The 20,278-nt window shown below is 46.8% G+C and overlaps 1 protein-coding gene across 1 annotated transcript in view; it reads right to left on the bottom strand.

Annotated features, from left to right (window-relative positions):
- The window catches only part of GIGYF2 (GRB10 interacting GYF protein 2), a 162,584-nt gene that overhangs the window by 98,754 nt on the left and 43,552 nt on the right, over window positions 1–20,278 (bottom strand). The window contains exons 5-7 of the mRNA XM_026649890.2: window positions 10,604–10,712; window positions 5,424–5,535; window positions 4,073–4,113 (exon numbers count right to left, since the gene is read on the bottom strand). Coding sequence (XP_026505675.1) covers window positions 4,073–4,113; window positions 5,424–5,535; window positions 10,604–10,712 — 262 coding nt within the window. The remainder of the gene's footprint in view (window positions 1–4,072; window positions 4,114–5,423; window positions 5,536–10,603; window positions 10,713–20,278) is intronic.

The raw sequence follows: 20,278 nt of genomic DNA, 5'->3' as shown, positions 1-20,278 counted from the left end.
AATAGTTCATTGCTCTGAAAATGTTTCCATATTCCTTCCCTACAATGCTATAGGCTTCAAGGGCTGGTTTTATTATTGAGAATGGATACTTTCAATATTATGTCTTTCACTCTCAGTATAATGGAACCATATTTTAACCCACTGTAGTGCCTGTACAGTAATAGCAAACAACATCTTGTATTAATGTACATTAAATTGCCTTTGTCCTCACTTTTCATAGTTGGTACTGCACGTGCACTTTAAAGTTCAGCTGTTTCTCTTCATAACATTATTGACCATACCCCCAAGATATGGAAAGGGGGGAGAGGAGGGAAGGGGGGGGGGGTTGTGCTATATTTATCCTTTTCTATTTTTAAGCCCCAAACCAATATCCTACAGTACAGAGGACAACCCTTAAAAAGCAGCAGCAGAACAAGAAATTGTACTGTAAATACTTCATTAAGCATGGAATAAAGTACAAAAATAGTTCAAATATGAGTACGGAGCTGCTTTACATATACTGACAATTCTCCACTTTAAGTAACATAATCCTGTATAACTCAATTGTTCTGCAGTTCAGGAGTGTAATAATACATCTCAATCTATACTAAGGACATTGAATGGCGAGACCATACCAGAGCTATGGACATATCCCAGGTAACATAAGTATCCTTAGAGTCAGGGTAATTCTGACTATACCGTATTGAGTATTTTGACTTTTACATCTTCTGTTTTAAACCATTCATTATAGCTCTGTTTTTAACTTTTAAAAGCAACAAGGTTAAAAGAGGTAAAAAAAATTTAACATCTTGTATATAATTAAGCTTGTTCTTTTTAATGTTCAAATATTCCTCACATGAAAGGCATAAATAAGCACTAAGATGGAAATCTATTTGCCACATTTAACACTGACTTTCTAAGTGTCTTGTAAATCATAAACATTTGTGATGTGTTAACAGTAAAACATGTATTCGTTGATCACTATTCCTGCTTAGAAACTGATGGACTTGTTTAAGATCAGATGCGCTGTAAAAACTGGACTGGCATTTGCCTTTCCATGTGATTTTTCTAGATGTCAGTGATCTAACATATGACTTGTTTAATTGGCAAATAATCTAAGCCTTTGAGAAGCATCTTTGGGTATTTCTGGCTGAAAGCCATAGGGCCTATGGCAATTTGCATAGTAACTCCTCCAATGTATAGTGCACCTTTGCCTTGAATATCAATACCAACACTGAGGGTTGCTGTTCAGTTTGTGAATTGATTGCATCAGCTGGAAAACTCATTCTGAATACTAAAAAATGTGATCATTATCCCTCCATGAAGTTAGCTGTGTATCAATTAATGATAAAACATTTGAAAATTAATCCTATTTATTGGGGGATTTGTATGGGGTTTCTTAATCTTTTATTTTTTTTAAACTTAAGATATTTTCCTGGGGGTGCCATGATTTCTGAATTACCAAAATATTCTAGAGTGGTTTATTTCCTGCTTTCTAGTTTCTACTTATCTATGATATTTTGACCACCCACAACACAGAGGGACACAAAGACCTGGTGATTCAGTAAATATCTGGTCAGAGAGCACTCAAGGCTTTATTGGAGAACACACTATTATTGGTTGGTTTGGGCAAAGATGATGCTGTTGGTGGAAAGTGCAAAAGTGGGAACCTAAAGCCCCCGTCAGGTTTAGCATGGATAATGGTAACAAGTCACTGCACTCCTTTACTAATGAACTTCATCCCTGAACTTGAGAGAGCATCTCTCGGTGATAAATTTACTTTCATGCCAATTCAGTCCTTCACCTCTTGGCTAAGATTGCTAACAGTGTTAACTGTGTTTTTTGGTGATAGGAATGTGTCTACTAGAAAGTGAAACTAGGACCCTTTTGACCCCAAATCATTTTACATAAGCCACTAAAAAACCATTACATAGCAGTGACTTTTTCCCATTACTGACCAAGGTTGAAATGAAACTAAATCATCATTTTGTGCTGACCAGCCCTTTTTGGTTAGGAGATTAAGGAAGGAAGGAAGTCAAGATTTTCCTTCTCCCAGGCGCACAAATCCTTAGAAGAGTGACAGGCAAATCTAAGTGGATATAGTTAAAACCCTGAGAGTATTTTATATTAAAAATCTGAACAGTTTACAAATATGGCCTTCAGCCATATCACCTCATGCTGTGATCCTGTCTGTTCTCACAAGCTAAACAGGATCAGACTGGGACAGTACCAGAAAGAGATGTGAAAGAAACAGTCAGGTACAGCAGCAAGTTATGCCAATGATCTGGTAGTTGGCATTCTTCCCTTTGAGTAAATACTAAATCAATAACTCAACAATCTGTTGCGGGGAGGAAAAGGGACACTCTTTCAGATGAGATACAAAGCCAAGATCTTGACCATTTGTGGTTACTGAAGATCCCAAGACATGCTTTATAGGAAGAGGAGCATCAACACTGGCATCCTGACAAAATTCCAGCTGGGGTAATTATATCCTGCATACCTAAATTCCTCATGCCATTTCAATTAGAAGAGATCTACTTCTCATCCTAAAGTGACATGTAGTGTCAATCTGCACTGCTAAACTGCTGCTGTGGTTTCATTAATAAATGAAGTGAATTCTGTGCATAGTTTCGTAAAATTGCAAAATGTTTTCACATCCGTCAGGATGAAAAGGTGCTAAAATAAATGTAATTTCATTAAATCAAGTTATTGTTGTAGCCACTAGTGCCTCCAGTCTGCCATTTCTACCCTCATTTGCCTTTGGAAGAATTCTCTGCTCTGTTTAAAGGAGCTAGTTTGGGGTTTTGCTCCTCCACAGATTTCCAAGGAAGGAGCTGCAAAACAGTACAATGGCCACTTTGTAGTTACATACTAGAATATCAAAAATATCAACCATAACCCCTAACTACCACCACAGCAGAAACACTGAAAATTGCTAATCTTTTGACCTTCCCCACTTTTTCAGAGAGATAGTAAATCATGAACACACGGGGAGGCAGAAGAGTTATGAGATGGAAGTATCAAGTTAGATGTAGACAACCTCAAATTAACTCTAATTGGTCATTCTTAGGAGCAATGTCTCCTACAGAAAAAGGAAGTCAGGCAGAGTTAGGGACACCTCTCTTAACTTTGTCGTCTTTTGAGCCAAAACCCTAGGAACTAAAAAATTAAGCAACCTTAAGAAAACACGATAATCAACTCAGATACCTGAAGAGGAGATTCAGAGGGCTTTGAAAATCAGATGGTGATTACAAAACCTTTTTAAGACACCCATCACCATGGTAACTTGGCACCATTGTAAAATTAGCAATACACACCTACTGACCCTAAAGGGGTGAGATTTTCAAAGATAAAGGGCTGTTAGACACCCAGTTCCTACTGACTTACAGTAACTGGACCCCTAAATGCCCTTTGTGCTTTTGAAAACTTCTCCTCCAAACAGGCAACATATTTTCTGCCCCAAGCCTTCCCCATACACTCACCAAAAAGCCATCTTAGCGGATAATGCTTCAAATAAGACAACTGGTACCTCTTTCACTGTCCCTTAAAAATGGCCAGACAATGGCTCTGACTAATTTCCTGTGAAAGCAAAGAGCTCCACAGCCAAGAATCTCTCACTGAAAATGCTGCTGTATGTTCCAGAAGGTATATCAAGAGAAAAACAGCAAGAGCATTTTGACTAATTGCAAATCCATCAAAAAGCATGGTGGACAGAATTGCTGGGATAGTCAGATCTCAAATACTTCAGGATCTACATGACAAACACTGCCACCTTGAATGTGCCCCCAGAATCAAATTGAAGTCAGTGCCAAGAATGGAACACGTGTGTGTTCGGACTGGCTTGCCCCAAGTAAGCAGCAAGCTCCAGATGAAGTTCAAGTGGAGGATTTGTTACAACTTCAAAAATATATTGCTTCTGACAGAGAGCAATTACACAAAGATGAGAACCTCAAGGAATTCCTGATGAAGAGGATTCAAACAAAGCAAGAACAAGCAAGAGCTCAAAGAATGTTCTAAGGAACTTTTTGATCATGCATTTTAGAGGATAATAAGGTTTAGAATGGCATATATACCTATATAGTAACTATCTTACCTGGATCTTTTCGCCCTGGTTTTTCAAACCGCCTGTCTCCCCTAGAAAGGCAGAATAAAAGTTTCAAACAAGGCTTTGGAAGAATGCCATCATTTCAGGTGAAACTCTCACACATTTCCTCTCTCTCACTAGAGCTATGGGACCAAAATTTTAAGGGTAGTTAGGTGTCCAGATGCTTTTGAAAATGCCAACAGGAGCCTATCTAGATCTTTAGGCACCTTAATACCTTTAAAAATCTAGGCCTAAATCATTGCAAACAGACAAAAGGCTAAAACTAACAGAAGAGCCCTCTCTATGAGAGCTATACAAACTTTCACCCAAAGATAGCTACTATGGAAATGAAGGTTTCTAGAACACCTCACTTTCTCAAAGCAGTGCTCTGTTCATGCCCACAAGTCATCAGCAATATAAGCTTTTGAACAGTGTTTTGTTCGTAACAGCTGGGTTTCTAGCATCATCACTATATGGCAGTGGTTCCCAAACTTTAAGAACCTGTGAACCCCTTTCGCTAAAATGTCAAGTCTCGTGAACCCCCTCCTAAAAAATGAATATTTCCAGGGATTTTCTCCTTTACCTGAATATAAATTATAAAAGCAGTGATCTTAGTAATATAAAATTTGTTTTTATGAGACACTGTTTATTACACACTATTCATTATTATTATTTATCATTACAGTTTTTTTTATTATATTATGAAAATGGCAACACTCTTCCAAGATCTCACTTTCGTAGCTTGTATCACTTTGAATAAGCTTGTTATAAGACAAGGCTCCTATGTTTCATCAAGGAGTATCAGATGTGAAACAGCATAAAGGTATTTAAGAAGCCAACTCAAAGAGTTCCTCCTACACAAGCATTCAGGTCTTGAGCAGTCCAGGCAAACAACGCACGTTACAACAAAGCTTAAACATGTTCTTCATAATAATTTTAAAAACAATACTAGCTGCCTATTTAATTTTAAAAATATCAAAAAAATCCACCTCCCTTTCCATTTCTTATAAGGAGTCTTGAAGTTTATATCTCCTCAGTGTGATAGATAGGCTTGCTTTGAGCTGCTTAGCTCTTGGAAGTCCAGGGGCTCTGGGCTGCTGGCCCTGTGCTGCCCAAGATCCCTAGGGACAGTTCTGTCCGCCATTAGGGAATTTTTTCCTGAGAACCCCCTGTAACATTTCACGAACCCCAGTTTGGGAACCACTGCTATATGGTATCCATTTTAGAAATTCCAAGACAACCAACCAGTACACATTCCTACTGAGCCTTTCTGAAATATCTTTTGTGAATGAAGGGTGCAAGAATGGGATCCAAGCAGGTGCATCTACAGTACATTTTCAAGTCTAGGCTTTTCTGTTACCTTTCCTCCCAGCTCTGAGATCTATGCATTTCCCTGCCTCCTCCTCGCCCAAATCCACCCTCCACTTCGTCAAAACTTCTTTGGTAGAAACCACTCTCTCCTCGGCCTCTGCCTGCAAAGACAAAAAGCCAAAGAAAAACATTTGTAGAAAGAACTTTACTTCCCTTTTCTAATGTCAATGTGACCTCATTTTCTTATAATCTCCTTAATGAGACACGGCAACCTGATAGTGGGCAAGTCTTTCCTCCATCTCATGAGGATAGTAGCAGTGATTAAATCCACTGGCTTAATATTTCAAAGCTAAACGTTTCCCAAGAAACTGATTTTGGAAATTAACATTTATGTTTCAAGACACATCATTTCTCACAAGCTTGTACACCACACTTCATCACCATGTTTGGAGCTGTTCATGGAGAAGGACAAATTAACAGGCTGCCAAATAGGGCAGGTTTAAAGTGAACATGAAAATAATTTTTGGGGATTTGGAAATAAGGTAATTTGAGTCTTGGTTATAGTCCATCACACAAAGTAATGCACAGAAGAGCTACACAGAACAAGGGGAAAGGAGGTGAAATAGCATAGACTGAAGAAGAGGAGAAGAAACTTGGACTATTATGTCACAGTTCCATTAAATGCATAGATTTTACACAGGAGAGAAAGATGTAATAAGTACCACACAGAAAAGATAATCAAGATGTGTCAAAGCAGTTTCTACAGAGCTATAGAAAAACTAGAAGAAACTGATGCAGAAAACTAATGAAGCAGAAAGTGTATAAATATGTGGTAATATGCAATAGGTCAGTATAAACAGAGTGCATCCTAGAATACTGGCAGTATTGACACTGAAGCACATTAGCCTTATATTATACTCCAAAAAGACAAACTTGGTTTATGAACACATGCAGAATACATGAAAAAGATAATCAAAGCTAGCGCCATTATTCTGAAAAAAGATTAACACCAAACAAATGGTCATATGGTAGGCATAAAGATACTGAAGCCACGTCTTGACTAAAAAAACAGGTTGCATTGTATAATGTGTTAGAAAATACGTTTTAGCAAATATGATTTGAAATGGACTGTACCTAGTGCAGAAAGGGAAAATTGCATTTAAAAATAAGTTAACTGTTTTTGTTCAACCTTATCTTGCCCCATAATTTACTCTCTTGTGACCAAGTTCTCCAACCTTCCCAATTTTCTTATGGAAGTAGAGTGAAGGAGAAGTCTAGAGTACCTGAGGCTGACAGTCTTGATGTAAATGTGGAATAGACAAAGCACAGAACACAAGGTCTATCTGATATTTCAAAGTCAGAATGGAGAGTACAGAAGCCTCTCTAACGCAAAGACAGAGGAAAAGGACCAAAAAGGAGGCATTTTCAAAACACTGTAACTGGAGGTGGGGAGCACTGCTCTTATTATTTTTACTACAGTAGTACCTAGAGACCTCAATGTGCTAGATGCTGTACATATATATAGTGAGAGAGAGTCTCTGCCCTGAAGAGCTTATCATCTACACAGCCAAGACAAAGCAAGTATTATCCCCATTTTACAGATGAGGAACTAAGGCACAGAGATATTAAGTTATCGGCCTAAGATCACACAGGAAATCTTTAGCAGAGCTTGGAACAGAACCAAGATCTCCTAGGCAATCAAGGGTCTCTAGTCACACCATACACATTAAGTAGAAAGTAGATGTGGCTTTAGCCCCCTCCCCACAAATAAATTAGCATGTAGCATTCAGTGTCCATGTAGTCAAATTGTTAGAGGTTTAGTATTAAGAACTGCCATAACAGCAGTGTGTAAGAATTGATCTGGCTGTAATTTATTTTCCCAACTCAGAGATATTTTAAAGTAGAATTTCAGGTTGTCTATGGCCTAGATATTTGTGAAATAGAGGTGAAAATGGAAAAATAGGAGGAAAAACATCCTTATGCCTCAGTTCAGAAATAGGCAGCACAGTGCTGGGTAAAGCTGCCTCAGTTATGGCCTCTTACTTGAACAGGAAAACAGCAACAAAAAAAGTCTAAGTCTGTAGCCCAATCCACAAAGAGACTTAAATCCTTTCCTTCTGACACCCGCCTTCATGAATGTAAACATTCCAGTCCTCCAAGCACAGGGCTTAACTACACTCCACAGGGAGCTCCCAGGAAAACAAATCAATTAGAAAGAAAGGTCAAGTGCATGACCTTGGATTGCTTGTGGAGTATTACTTTAGAACAGAGAAAACTTGTTAGGTCACAACTAAAGCGACACCACACAAAATGTATGAGATTTTAGGTACGAGCAATTTCACACTCCAGCAGATGGTTTTATGATTAAGCTGCCTTGATAATGCTAACTTAATTGTAAAGTTACACTTCAGAATACAGTTTCACTGAAAATTTTTACTGACAGTGATCATTAAAATAGCCTAAAGAAACTTCTGCACTAAGAACTACAAACCCACTTGTACATGCCTAGAAATTTATGGAATGCACTCAAATTAAGTAATGGGGTATTTCGGCGTTATTGCGAATTGTTAAATTGTGTTTAAAAAGATTACTTCTCTCATAGCTAGTCATCTATTAGATGTGGCAATTAAGTTAGCCATAGTGAAAGTTCATATTTTTGATAAGAGATGTCTGGACAACTGGAAGTAATGAGGAACTTGTATCTGAACAAAGAAAGATTAACTCCTCAGAACAAAAATTTAGCTATCTTGAAAACTGGGTAGGTAGTGGTAGACTGAAAGAAATACAGTATCAATATTCAAAGAAGAAATGAAGAATGATTCTATTAATTATAATGCCATAAATATAATGCCTATCCCTAGACAAATAATGAACCAAATGTTGGAGGAGAAAACTTTTAAAGATAAAATTGTTTACTATTTTTGACAGAACTGAAGAACTGTTGGATTACAGCCAGATTCTGCCCCTCTCATTCACAGTGAGTAGTATCTTACTCTGCATGTAATGCCATTGAAGTCAATTGGAGTATTTGAAAAGTAAGTATGTTTACTGTGAGTACAGGTGGCAGCATCTGACTAAATTAGTCTATCATTGTAAATGTTAGTGACCGAGGGGAAGAGAAATGCAAGAGTTGCAAAATAAAAAAGGAAGGGTAAAGAAATACAAAGGGGTTTGGATATATAAGAAAAGGTCAGAAAACACTGAGATTCAACTTGGGGGGAAAAATGCATGCTGGAGGTCCAGTCTATGACCATTTATTACCCAACAAGCACCGTATGCAGTATAAGTGTTTGTAAATTTGAACCCTAGCATACCTGAGCAAAATGTCCAAAAGACAGATATTCACCAGGAAAAAGAAACCTGGACAGCTGTAATACCAGCACACACTTAAGTGAGACAGAGCAAATTAGACTTCAGTTAAGAATGAAGTATGGCATCAGAAAAGGCTGATGCAATTCTGTTACACTGGCATCATGTCAAACAGGGAAGTAAAAGCCCCTCTCTCTAGTTCTTTGGTATAACTGTACCTGAAATATTTAAATAAGTCCTTGGCAACTCAGTAGTAAAAAAAAATACTGAAAAATTTGAAGGGGGAAAAAATTAGAGTCCTCAGGAACTGATATTGAGACAATAAAAGGTCTAAATACATACAGCTTAGCTAAACAACAACTAAGAAGGGGCACATGATAGCAGTCCACAAATATCTGAAAGGTGTAGATGCAAAGGAGGAAGTGGAATTATGGGGGAGAACAGAAAATTAGAAATAAGGGGAACCTTAAAACCAAATCAGGAAAAACTTCTGTACATCCAATAGCTATGGAATTGTTTTCAAGGGAGGTAGTGGAAATATCACTACTTAGGGACATTTAAAATTAAATGGGACAGAATGAGAAAAAATGCGGCACTTGCTGGGCTATGGATATGACCCAACAAGTCTTCTCCATCTCCAGCTTCTAGCATTCTATATGCAACAAACCACATCTATTAATATATGAAAACATATTGTTGTGCTCATGAAGGCTATAGAATTAAAGGATACTATCAACATAAAAATATATTTTTGCTTTTCAAAACAAATGAAAAGTAAGTTCAAGTAGTATACCTTACCCTGAGCCTCCCTGGCATTATCTGAGGATACATTTCCCCATTTGCTTTAAATGCTGCAGTGTGGAAGGACCCAACAAATAAGGGAAAATGACTTTAGTGAAGTAGTGAAATTGACAAAACAAAGTGCTATCAGGGAACAAAATAAACTGCAAAGAGAGATCTTATGCCTCCACTAATCTCTTTCAGTTTGTTATTTAAGGTATTGCTCAGAATAGATAAGGACTTCTTTCTGATCATTTAAGTCAGTGGCTCTCCAACCTTCCCAGACTACTGTACTCCTTTCAGGAGTCTGAGTTTTCTTGCATACCCCCAAGTTTCACGTCACTTAAAAACTACTTGCTTACAAAACCACACATAAAAATACAAAAGTGTCACAGCACACTAGTACTGAAAAATTGCTTGCTTTCTCATTTTTACCATATAATTATAAAATAAATCAACTGGAATATAAATATTGTACTTACATTTCAGTGTATAGTATACGCAGCAGTATAAACAAGTTGTTGTCTGTATGAAATTTTAGTATGTACTGACTTCACTAGAGTTTTTTTTACGTAGCCTGTTGTAAAACTAGGCAAATATCTAGATGAACTGATGAACCGTTCGGAAGACCTCTGCAAACCCCCAGTTGAAAACCACAGATTTAAGTTAAAACCAACCCTTTCAACTTCTTAATTAATGCTCCTGTTCTCTTCTTTTATGAGCGACCCCAAATTTTTTCTAATACCATCTCTTATGGTTGGATATTCTTTACAACTCTGAGTCAAGCAACCTTACACTTTCCTTGATATTCCACCTCAAAACTGTTCCTTTCATCACTCTCCTTCAATCCACATTTATATATTTAACAAAATAAACATACAAAAGAGGAACCAGATAGGTACGTAACATGCATTCCTAGTAATCTCCCACATTCACTTTCCCTCCTTCGTCAACCCCTGCTGTGTTAGGGCCTTTAAAGGGAAAGTTCCTTGGGGGCAGGAATTTGGAAGTTTTATTTGGCTGCATAATTCCAAATCCCCTACTGGTGTTATCCAAATAATGGTGGTCACTTTTCAGACAATTTAACCTAGATCTGTCCCCCATCCACTGTATCATCCCAGTCTTCAGAAAACAGCTCACCTCGACCTCTAGAGGAACTTCGACCTCGAGGAGCCCCTACCACCGTTCCTCCTCCTCGTCCCATCAACCGCAGGACAGCAGCACTGTTTACAGACATGGAGAAATTTCTCTGTCAAGAAGAGGAGACAGCCAAGGTGAGATAAACAAGCAAACATACCTTTCCCTATGCTTTTTAGCATAAAAATGATACCTACCCTGACTCTCTTCTGTATATACTCTCTGCAATTGAAAATGCTCAAGAACCACAAAACAAATCAAAAGATATGGAAAAAATGCTTAGATACATGGGGAAGTTACTAAGTGATCCCATTTAAAATACCATTTTTTCAGCATCCTTTTTTCCTACTCTTAGCGTTTCCTTTCCTTTCCTTTCAACCTCTGAACTAACAAAGACAAACGTTTGCCTTTATCTTTCCATCACCTTTCTGGAAGATACAAGAATGCAACACAGTCAGCTCCCTGAAGAGCAAGGATGGTGGTATCAGCTAAGATACTATGGTGACAGAGAGCCAGAGAAACAGGTAGAGAGGCTGACGACAAGTCCATGCCAGTAAAGGACACATTACAATGAGCTGTGTGACTGAAAGTTATACTCCAGACCAAAAAAAGTAACTTACCTCCAATTCTTATTTTCAAAAAGTAATTAAAAATGTACTGCAAGTACTGTCTCCCATTCTCCTTGCATATGATTGACTGGAACGTGAAAAGCTTAAAATCCATAGTCAGAGAGCCACCTTAAAAGTGAGTAATATGTGCCTACTCACTGATGTAGCGCACCAATACTATCTCCAATCGGTTCATTTTTAAAGCAAGACAATAACATACTATCTCCTCCATTCTTCAGGAATGTGGGGTGGTTGAGAGGGAATCTATTACAACTACTACCCTTCTGAATAATTAAGTAGTATAATTTTTCTCCAAAAGTATAGTAACAGCAATAGACCACTTCTGAAGACTCAATATTTTTATGAATCACTAAAATTTTAACAAAAAAAAGCTCATTTTAGTAACAGAAAAAACAGTAACAAAAATCCTATGCAACAGTCATGGAGTGCAATGGAAACAAGAAAAAAAGATTTACTAAGAGAGAGGGGGAAAAAAAAAAGACATTTCAACATAGAACAACTAGCTATACAGAAACACCCAAAATGTTCTGAACATAGACAGTTGAAAGTTTGGGCACTTCTGCCCAGAAACCAATTCTGTACCACTAGCATAGCAAACTTGGACTCACGCTGTACTTCCAAGTCTAAGCTTTAAATAAAAAAAAATGCATAGAACTCCATGTAGCTGTTCTGCAAGTCTTCTAGAAACGAATCTACTGGGGGTAGACTAGCATTGCTTACATGCCTCTGGACACATCTAACTTAATATGGCCTTGAAGAGTCCTAAAGTAGTAACAATGAGACAAGCAATTAGATCGTCATTTAGACTTTATATAGTGGTGTCCAAAGAAACAGGAAGCTGCATGCGCTTTAGTCTATTTCAAATAAATCCAAACAAATATTTGACATCTATTTAGAAAGGAAGAACCTCTCCAAGAGAAGACTGGTAACCATGAGCATAGCTTGAAAAAAATCCTATCACCCATTGCAGGTACAAAGCTTTCTTTGGTGAGTGTTGTCAACCTCTACAAAATCTGAGTATTCATTTAACATTTTTTTCCTAGCTCTTATAATTGCTAAGAAAACCTTCTAAAAATTAACTGAACATGCACAGTTGTGGTAATATCTTCCTCAGTCTTCAGACAGATTACTTGAGTATCTTTGCTGCTGCTTAGATTTTTGCTAAGTGAAAATGGCAGAGTGCAAATTAATCATATTCATAACCCTAGTCAATTTCACTCTGCTACTACTTAGGAAAGTTAAAAGCAGCAACATATGCAAGCTGTGGAATATCTCCCAAAAACAGAGGAGTGGAGCAGATAAGGTAGTGGTAACACTTTGGATGCTGAGACAACAATGGTGGGAAATTTTAGAAAGGGCTACTGTAGAAATGGCCACAGAAAAAAGGTAAACTGATCATACACAATGGTTAGACAGCATACATATAGAAAACAGGAAGTCATATAGTCACATTTAATACATCACCAAAAAAATTGTAATCATGAAGGACTGTCATATTAGGAAATTGATCAAACATCAGTGTGTTAACCAGGAAGGTGATTAAGTAGCACAAATGGTCAGAGAATCTGTTGTTCTTTGGATTTTCTCAGAGCAACTGCAAGAGGTGAATTTTACTTTAACTTATAACCTTTACTAAATAATCTCCTTAGAGTCAGTGTTCTAATTCAATAATAAATGTACTTGAAACAATTACTTAAATTTTCCTTTTACACTATATGAACAACAGATAACATGTTTATCTAAACTGTGATAGACCCTGGCCAGTCGGGTACAGCAGAGTACTCCTGCTGGTATCCAGGAAAGTGGGCGGGCTAAAGGACCTCCCTCCAGCCTAAGGGGAGGATCCACAGGTCCGTGATACCAAATAATTGCACAGGACAACTAATGAGAACAGGAACGGGAGTGAGGTCACAGGGTTAAACGAAGGGAACCTGATGGGGACACCGAGTAGAGAACCCCGGACAGCGCCCACTGCTCCTCGAAGGCGTCAAGGGAGCCAGCAGACGCCGCCCAGAGGAACTGTGCCCGGATGCGTGAACGGACGGAGGAGCGGAAATAGCGGAAAAACCCTGTCAGCCAACCTCCTCTTCCTGGTTTTGTAGATGACCATTTTGGCCATGGCTAGGAGGAGGTTGACAAGGAGGTCCTGCAACTTTGTGGGGCCACGGATGGGGAGCGCGTAGATGAACAGGTGAGGGGAAAAGTACAACCAAAAACATAATAATATATCCAAGAGGAGCCGGAATAGGGGCTGCAACCTGGCACATTCCAGATATGTGCACGCCAGGGTCTCCCTCATAGCGCAAAAGGGGCAGGTGTCCGGGAGGGGAGTGAACCAGGCCAAGTACACGCCCGTGCTCACGGCTCCATGAAGGATCCGCCAGTTGACATCCCCGGTGGGCCTCGGGACCAGGGTGGAATTATAGGCTGGCCCAGCGGGGCTCCTCACCCTCTAGAGGTGGCAGAAGGTCCCGCCACTTTGTGTTGGGGCGGGACGCAAGGGCGAGGACATAAAGGGTGTGGCGCATGAGTATGTACAAATGTTTTCGTGGTGCGGTCTGGAACCGGACTGGCTGCAACTTGTGCAGCCGGCTCACGGTAAAGGGGTGGGGTGGCCTGGTAGGTCCACGGGGCAGGGGCCCGATGAAAAGGTCAGGAGGGCCTGAGGTGGAGGGTGGGCAAGGCGTGCCCTCTGGCAGGACCCAGTCGAGGAAGACCCGAGCAGTAGGCGGTAAAGCGGCCCTCACCTCCTGAAATACGCGCCGGGGAGTACAAGGTCTGGAGAGCCCCATGCGCCGAGCGAGCATCAGGGGATCCAGCCAGTCTCCCCGGTCGTAGTCCAGGAGGTCTCCGACTCTGGTGACTTCTGCCAGGACCAACCTCTGGCGCACCGAGGGGGACTCCGCCACCTGCACACAGAGCTGGGGGTTGTGTAGCAAGGGCTCCGCAAGGAGATCTGCCCCCTCGGCGGCGGCCAGAAGACCGGCAGCCCAGAGTGGTCTCCCGGAAGACCACTCCAATGGAGATAAAGGAGCTGCCGGTCGTATCGGAGCCCTCGGAGGAAGGCGTGCACCAGTACGCTCCACGCCGGACTACCTGCACCATGAAGGAGCCTCTGCAGGGCCTGGAGGCGGAAGACGTGGACCTGAGTGCGCAGGCACTTCAGGCCCTGTCCTCCCTTCTCCACGGGTAGGTAGAGGACCCCTGCAGAGACCCAGTGCAGTCCTGACCAAAAGAACTCCAGAACCGACTTCCAGAGGTTGTCCAGGAAATCCGGGGCCGGGACCAGGGTGTAGAGCCGGTGCCAGAGCATGGACAGGACTAGCTGACTGAGCACCAGTGCCCTCCCTCGGAGGAAGAGGCACCAGAGTAGTCCTGTCCATCTCTGGAGCCGCTCTACCACCCTGCCCCTCTAAACCTTGCCAGTTCTCCGGTGAAGACGGATGCGTGGCAGAAAGGTAAATGCCAAGATAGAGCAGCGGACCCGCGCTCCACCAGATGGCCTGAAGTGCGGGTGGGAGGGAGCTCACCTGCCACCCGTCCCCGACCACCAGGCCAGAGCTCTTGACCCAGTTGACCCGGATGGAGGAGGCCGTCGAGTAGACGGCCTGGCAAGCCTCCACCCGCGCCAAGTCGGCCGGGTCCTGGACCACGAAGAGCACGTCATCAGCATATGCCGACAGGACCAGCCGCAGCTCCGGCTCCCGCAGCACCAACCCCGTCAGCCTCTGGCAGAGAAGACAGAGGAAGGGCTCAATCACCAGAGCATACAGCTAGCCCGAGAGGGGGCATCCCGCCGTACTCCCTGCCCGAAGCTGACCGGCTTGATCAGGGTCCAGTTGAGCCTGACCAGACACTCCACGGAGGCGTACTGCACCTGGAGAAAACCCACAAACTGGGGTCCGAAGCCGAACGCTCGCAGAGTGCCCAGGAGATATTCCGAAGGTCGCGGGGGTCCCCCTTCTTTGGGAGCAAGGCAAGCACGGCTCGCCTGCACAACAGGGGGAGGACCCTGCTCTCCAAGGACTCAGCCCAGACGATGAGAAGGTCCGGGCCAAGGACGTCCCAGAACACGCGGTAGAACTCCACGGTCAGCACGTCCATGCCCAGAGATTTATTGGTGGGCATGCGGCAGAGGGCTTCCGAGAACTCGGACAGAGCGAGAGGCAGCTCTAGCTGGTCTCGGTCACCTGCGCTGACCGTTGGGAGTCCGTCCCAAAGCACTTTGCAAGCGTCAGGATCGGTCGGATCCAGGTAGAAAAGGCCTGCGTAGAAGGTCCTGGCCCTCCCCCACATCTCTGCCAGATCTGTGAGGGGGGTGCCGTCCTCTGCCAGGAGGCAGGTGACGTGCTTCTTGGCCCCCCTCTTTTTCCCTAGGGCGTAGAAGAAGCGGGAGCCACAATCCATCTCCCGAAGGAGGCAGATGCGGGATCAAACAAAGGCACCCTGGGCCCGATGGTCTTCGAGGGCCCAGAACTCCTCCCGCTTCTCCTGGCACGCTCCGCAGAGGGATGGATCCTCGGGGCTGGCAGCCAGACGCCTCTCCAGCTCTAAGACCTCCCGTTCCAACTGCTCTATCGTCGCATCTCTCCATCGGCTGGCGCCCTGGGTATAGTCACGGCAGAAGAGCCGGGCGCACTCCTTCCCCACGTCCCATCACCGCCGCGCCAAGGGAAAGGCGCGCCTATGCCCTCGCCAGGCCAGCCAGAACTCCCAGAAGGACGCCACAAAGCCAACAGGCTGTTATTATAGTGCCAATAGGGCGGCCCTGGCCTCTCCGCGCAGAGAGAGGCCGTCACGGTTGCTAGGTGGTGGTCTGAGAACGGGGCCGGCCAGATGCTGGAGGAGTGGGCCCGTGAAAGGTGACTGTGTGAGAAATAAATGCGGTCCAACCGGGAGTGGCACGACCGACAGGCCTCCACCCGGATGAAGGTGAACGTCGAGACATCGTCCGGGTGGTGGTCGCGCCAGACATCCACCAGGGAGTGATGGTTGACAATCTCCTGGAGAACGCCCGCGGCGGCCGGGCACTGCTCAGTCCCTGAGCGGTCCCGCTCCTCGAGGGTGGTGTTAAAGTCCCTGCCCAGGACCAGGCACTCGCGAGGATCCAAGGAGCTGAGGAAGGCAGACGCCTGCTGATAAAAACGCAGCCGCTCCAGGCCCGATGTCAGGGCATAAACGTTGACGAGGTTGACCACTAGCCCCTCCATGCAGACCTGGAGGTGCAGCAAGCAGCCCAGCACAGCCTCAGCGACCCCCAGCACTTCAGGCCATAGGTCGGGGGACAACAGGATAGCCACCCCAGCCAAAGTGGTGGTGAGATGGCTAAAATAGACCCTGTCCCCGCACTCCAGTCGCCAACTTGCTTTGGCGGCTGGAACCGTATGGGTCTCCTGCAGGAAAACCACAGAGTACCCCTCCTCCTGAAGGAAGGAGAGCACCTGGCACCTGCAGAGACCCATCCTACAGCCCCGGGTGTTTAATGTTGTGAAGATGATAGGTGCCATGGGGAGGGCTGGGGGAGGAACCTCGCTGGCAGGGGCACTCACGGCCCCCGTTGTGCCGCGCACCAAACCATGACCTACCCCGTAGGAGAGCAAGGAGTCATGGAAGCTGCGGGCCCACTGGTAGGCCGAAGCAGCCTGCCTCCCGGTCCCTTTACCCTCCCCCAAAATGGCCCTTACAGCCCAGAGGATTTGATAAAAGTCCCCCCAGAGCTGGAGAGAGCTGCACCTTGTTCCAGGACCCACGGGCATCCAGGAGAAACTCTCACAGCTCCTCTCGCAGCCTATCGAGGGGGCAGGGTTACAGGCCCCTGGCTGTCCTCTAGTGGGGCACCTGTCGAAGTCCCATGGCCTACCGAGACCGGCAGACAGGGGGCGGACCCCCAGCGTAGCGCCCGAAGTGCCGGCGCCACGCAGCCTGCCTCAGACCCCGGCTCAGTGGGAGCAGCGGAGTGAAAATAGCAGCCCTTAGGGCGTCGGGACAGGGGAACACGAAGGTCGCTCCCTGGGGGTCATCGTCCGGGAAGGGGAAGGAGACGGCCCCAGGGGCGGCAATAGCAGCATGGAAGGTGGAAGGGAGGGGGCCGGGGTCGGCATCAGGGGCAGGGCAGGGGTCAGAAGCAGGGTTGGGGAGAAGGGCAGAGTTGGGACCGGGGGCCCCGGCAGCCGAGCTACGGGGGGATGGCACCTCTCGGTCAGGCTCGGGGGTCCGGGGAGTGGGAAGGGGGCCCTCAACGATACCAGGCTCGTGCTCCAAGGTGTGTGTTGTGGCCACGGCATCAATAGGTGGGGCTGCAGCAGTAGGGCCCCCACCCGGGAAGGAGGTCAGCTGCCCTGCATCAACAAGGGATGCCCCCCTGAGGACTCAGGTCCCGGCCACGTGGCACTGGCCGTTGCCTCAATAGGCTTGGCAGCCATTAGTGGGGGGTCATCTGTGGCCGGGCTGGTGGAAGAGTCCAGGGGTTCCTCAGGAGGCAGGAGCAGAAGCAGCAGTTAGGGGGAGAAAGCATGGGGAAGGGGGGGCCGGGGGTGAGGTCGCCCAGATCGAGGCCCACTGGCAGAGTGTCGTCCTCCCCTGGGTGACCGGGGTCAGACCCAGGGCCTCGACCTCCTCAAAGATGGAGGGAAAGATCACTACCCACCATCCCGGGGACCTCCTCACCGGCGCCCGAAGCGACTCTCGCCTCGGAGCATGCAGGGAGGTCAGGTGGGAAGGGGGCAGGAGGGGATCCATTGGGGGGGGGTCCCCCAGGGAGGGACTCCAGAGATGGGGCCGTGCTACCCTCCATTGCTGCCAGGTCATCCCCAGCCAGCTCTAGCAGATGGGATACACCCGGGGGCAAAGCAGAAGGCTCGGTGTCAGTGGCCCCCTTCCTGGTCTTTCGGGGGGGCCTCCGCATCAGATGGAAGGAGTAGTGCTTGAGCCTTCCGCTTGCCCCGCTTCCCCTGTACTTGGACCCAGCCCTCCATGGCATCATCTGTGGGCTAGTGGACAGGGGTCGGGCCGGGGGGGGGGGGGGGGGGGGGGGGGGGGGGGGGGACGGGGGCGGTGGCACTGGAGCTCGGGGAGCTAGTGGTGGGGCTGCATGTGGGAGGGAAGATTCGCCCTGGGGTGGGCGCTCTCCCACACCCGGCAGTAAACCCGCCGCACCCTCCTCCATAGGCCCCGCCAGACTACATGCAGCGGAGGCAGAGCTCTCCCGCGCATCTGGGCATGCTGGGGGAGATGCCCCCAGCACCTGAGAGGGAGCAGTGGTGGACTGGGGAGGAGGAGGGGCGGCTCCAGGCAGCCAGCGATGACGGGGCCGGCGCCCTGCCAGGGCTCAGGGGTCCCGGACGCTCCTCCGTGCCAGGCCAAAGGGCAGTCCCTCCGGACGTGCCCCATCACCCGGCAGAGTTAGCACCAGGCCTCCCCAGTAGAGTAATGCACTCGGTAACGGGCCCCCTGGTAGGGGACTAGAAAGGACCCCTTGAGCGCCTCTCCATCACGCACCGCTGGCAGCAGTTGAAGCTGCACCTGCCGGCGGAACGAGAGGATGTGACGGAGGGCGGGGTCTTTGAAGCCCAGTGGGAGAGGGCTGACAACTGAGATCAGTTTCCTCAGGGCAGAGAGGGTGGGTAACAAGGCAGCATTAGGGAGGGACGGAGGTCAGGACCAACCGGGTGCCCAGGTCCTCCAGTGGCTCCAGGGGGACGAACACGCCCCGCACCGCCAGGCCCTTCTCCATTGCCTCTAGGGCAGCGGCCTCCAATGCCAGGAAGACGACTACCTTCCCATACATTTTGGAGGCCGCCATGATGGCCGTGGGCCCCACCACCCTTGCCAACGCCCACACGTAGGTCTCCACATGGGGCGAGGCGGGCACCAGGAGGCAACGGACGCCGTGCTTCCTGGTCAAGGTGGGGAAGGGGCCCCGGCCGCTATAGATGGTAGCAGAGGTGGTGGCCGGGAGAGATGACGTAGCGGCAGCGGGGAAGCCGCCACCACCTGGGCATATGCCCTGGGGGCCGAGAGAGGGGCACCGGCAGAGCTGGTGCAGAGAGCAACGGGGAGAGACGCCGATGCCGGTGGTGGGGCCGTGGTAGAGGGGGAAGTCCCTGTCATGGAGGGCCTAGTCTTTTTGGCGGGGCCCTTACCCTTCTTTTTGCCCTGGCCTTTCCTGCCGGCTGGGGAGGGACGTGGCAGCAGTGGAGTTCACCCCATTGTTCACTGCTGCCGGTGCCCCAGCGAGGGCGGTAGCAGGTGGTTGGGCAGCGACGGTCGAGGTGGAGGGGGGGGGGGGGGGGGGGGAGAGGCGCGCAGTGAGAGTGCCAAGTCTTCATTTATTCACTTTAATTTAAGGTTTCGTGTGCCGGTAATATATGTTAACGTTTTTTAGAAGGTCTCTCTCTATAAGTCTATATTATATAACTAAACTATTGTTGTATGTAAAATAAACAAGGTTTTCAAAATGTTTAAGAAGCTTCATTTAAAATTAAATTAAAATGCTGATCTTATGCCGCCAGCCTGCTCAGACCGCTTCCAGCCTGGGGTTCTGTTCACCTAGGCCTGCAGCGGGCTGAGCGGGGCGACTCGAGGTCAGGGCAGAGGGCTGGGGTGTGTGTGAAGGTGCAGGGCAGAGGGCTGGGGGGTGTGTGGAGGAGCAGGGCAGGGGGCGGGGGGGGGGGGGCGGCTCGGGGTCAGGGGAGGGGGCTGGGGGGGGTGTGGGAGGTGCAGGGCAGAAGGCTGAGGTGCTCGGCTTGTGGGGGTACTCCCAGCCCCCTGCCTGAGCGGCTCAGGGCAGGGGGCTGGGAGGGATATGCCCTGTTCCACCCCCTTCCCCCAGGCCCGTCCCTACCTCTCTGCCTGCTCTGCGGAGCTGTGTGCACGCTACCGCTCTTCCCCCTCCCCCTCGCAAGGGCCATCGTGGGCAGGAAGAGGGAGGAGGAGGGGCAGAGGGGCCGAAATGCACCAAACTGTGGGAAGAAGCGGGGGAGGAGGGAAGCTTGGTTGCCGGAGGACCAAGCTTCTGCCTCCTGCCCCCGCAGGGGAGAGCGGTGGGGGG

This window comes from Terrapene carolina, unplaced genomic scaffold (assembly GCF_002925995.2).
Source record: "Terrapene carolina triunguis isolate 2854851 unplaced genomic scaffold, T_m_triunguis-2.0 Scaffold88, whole genome shotgun sequence".
NCBI classification, from domain to species: Eukaryota; Metazoa; Chordata; order Testudines; family Emydidae; genus Terrapene; species Terrapene triunguis.
This window is presented reverse-complemented; position numbering and strand designations above follow the sequence as displayed.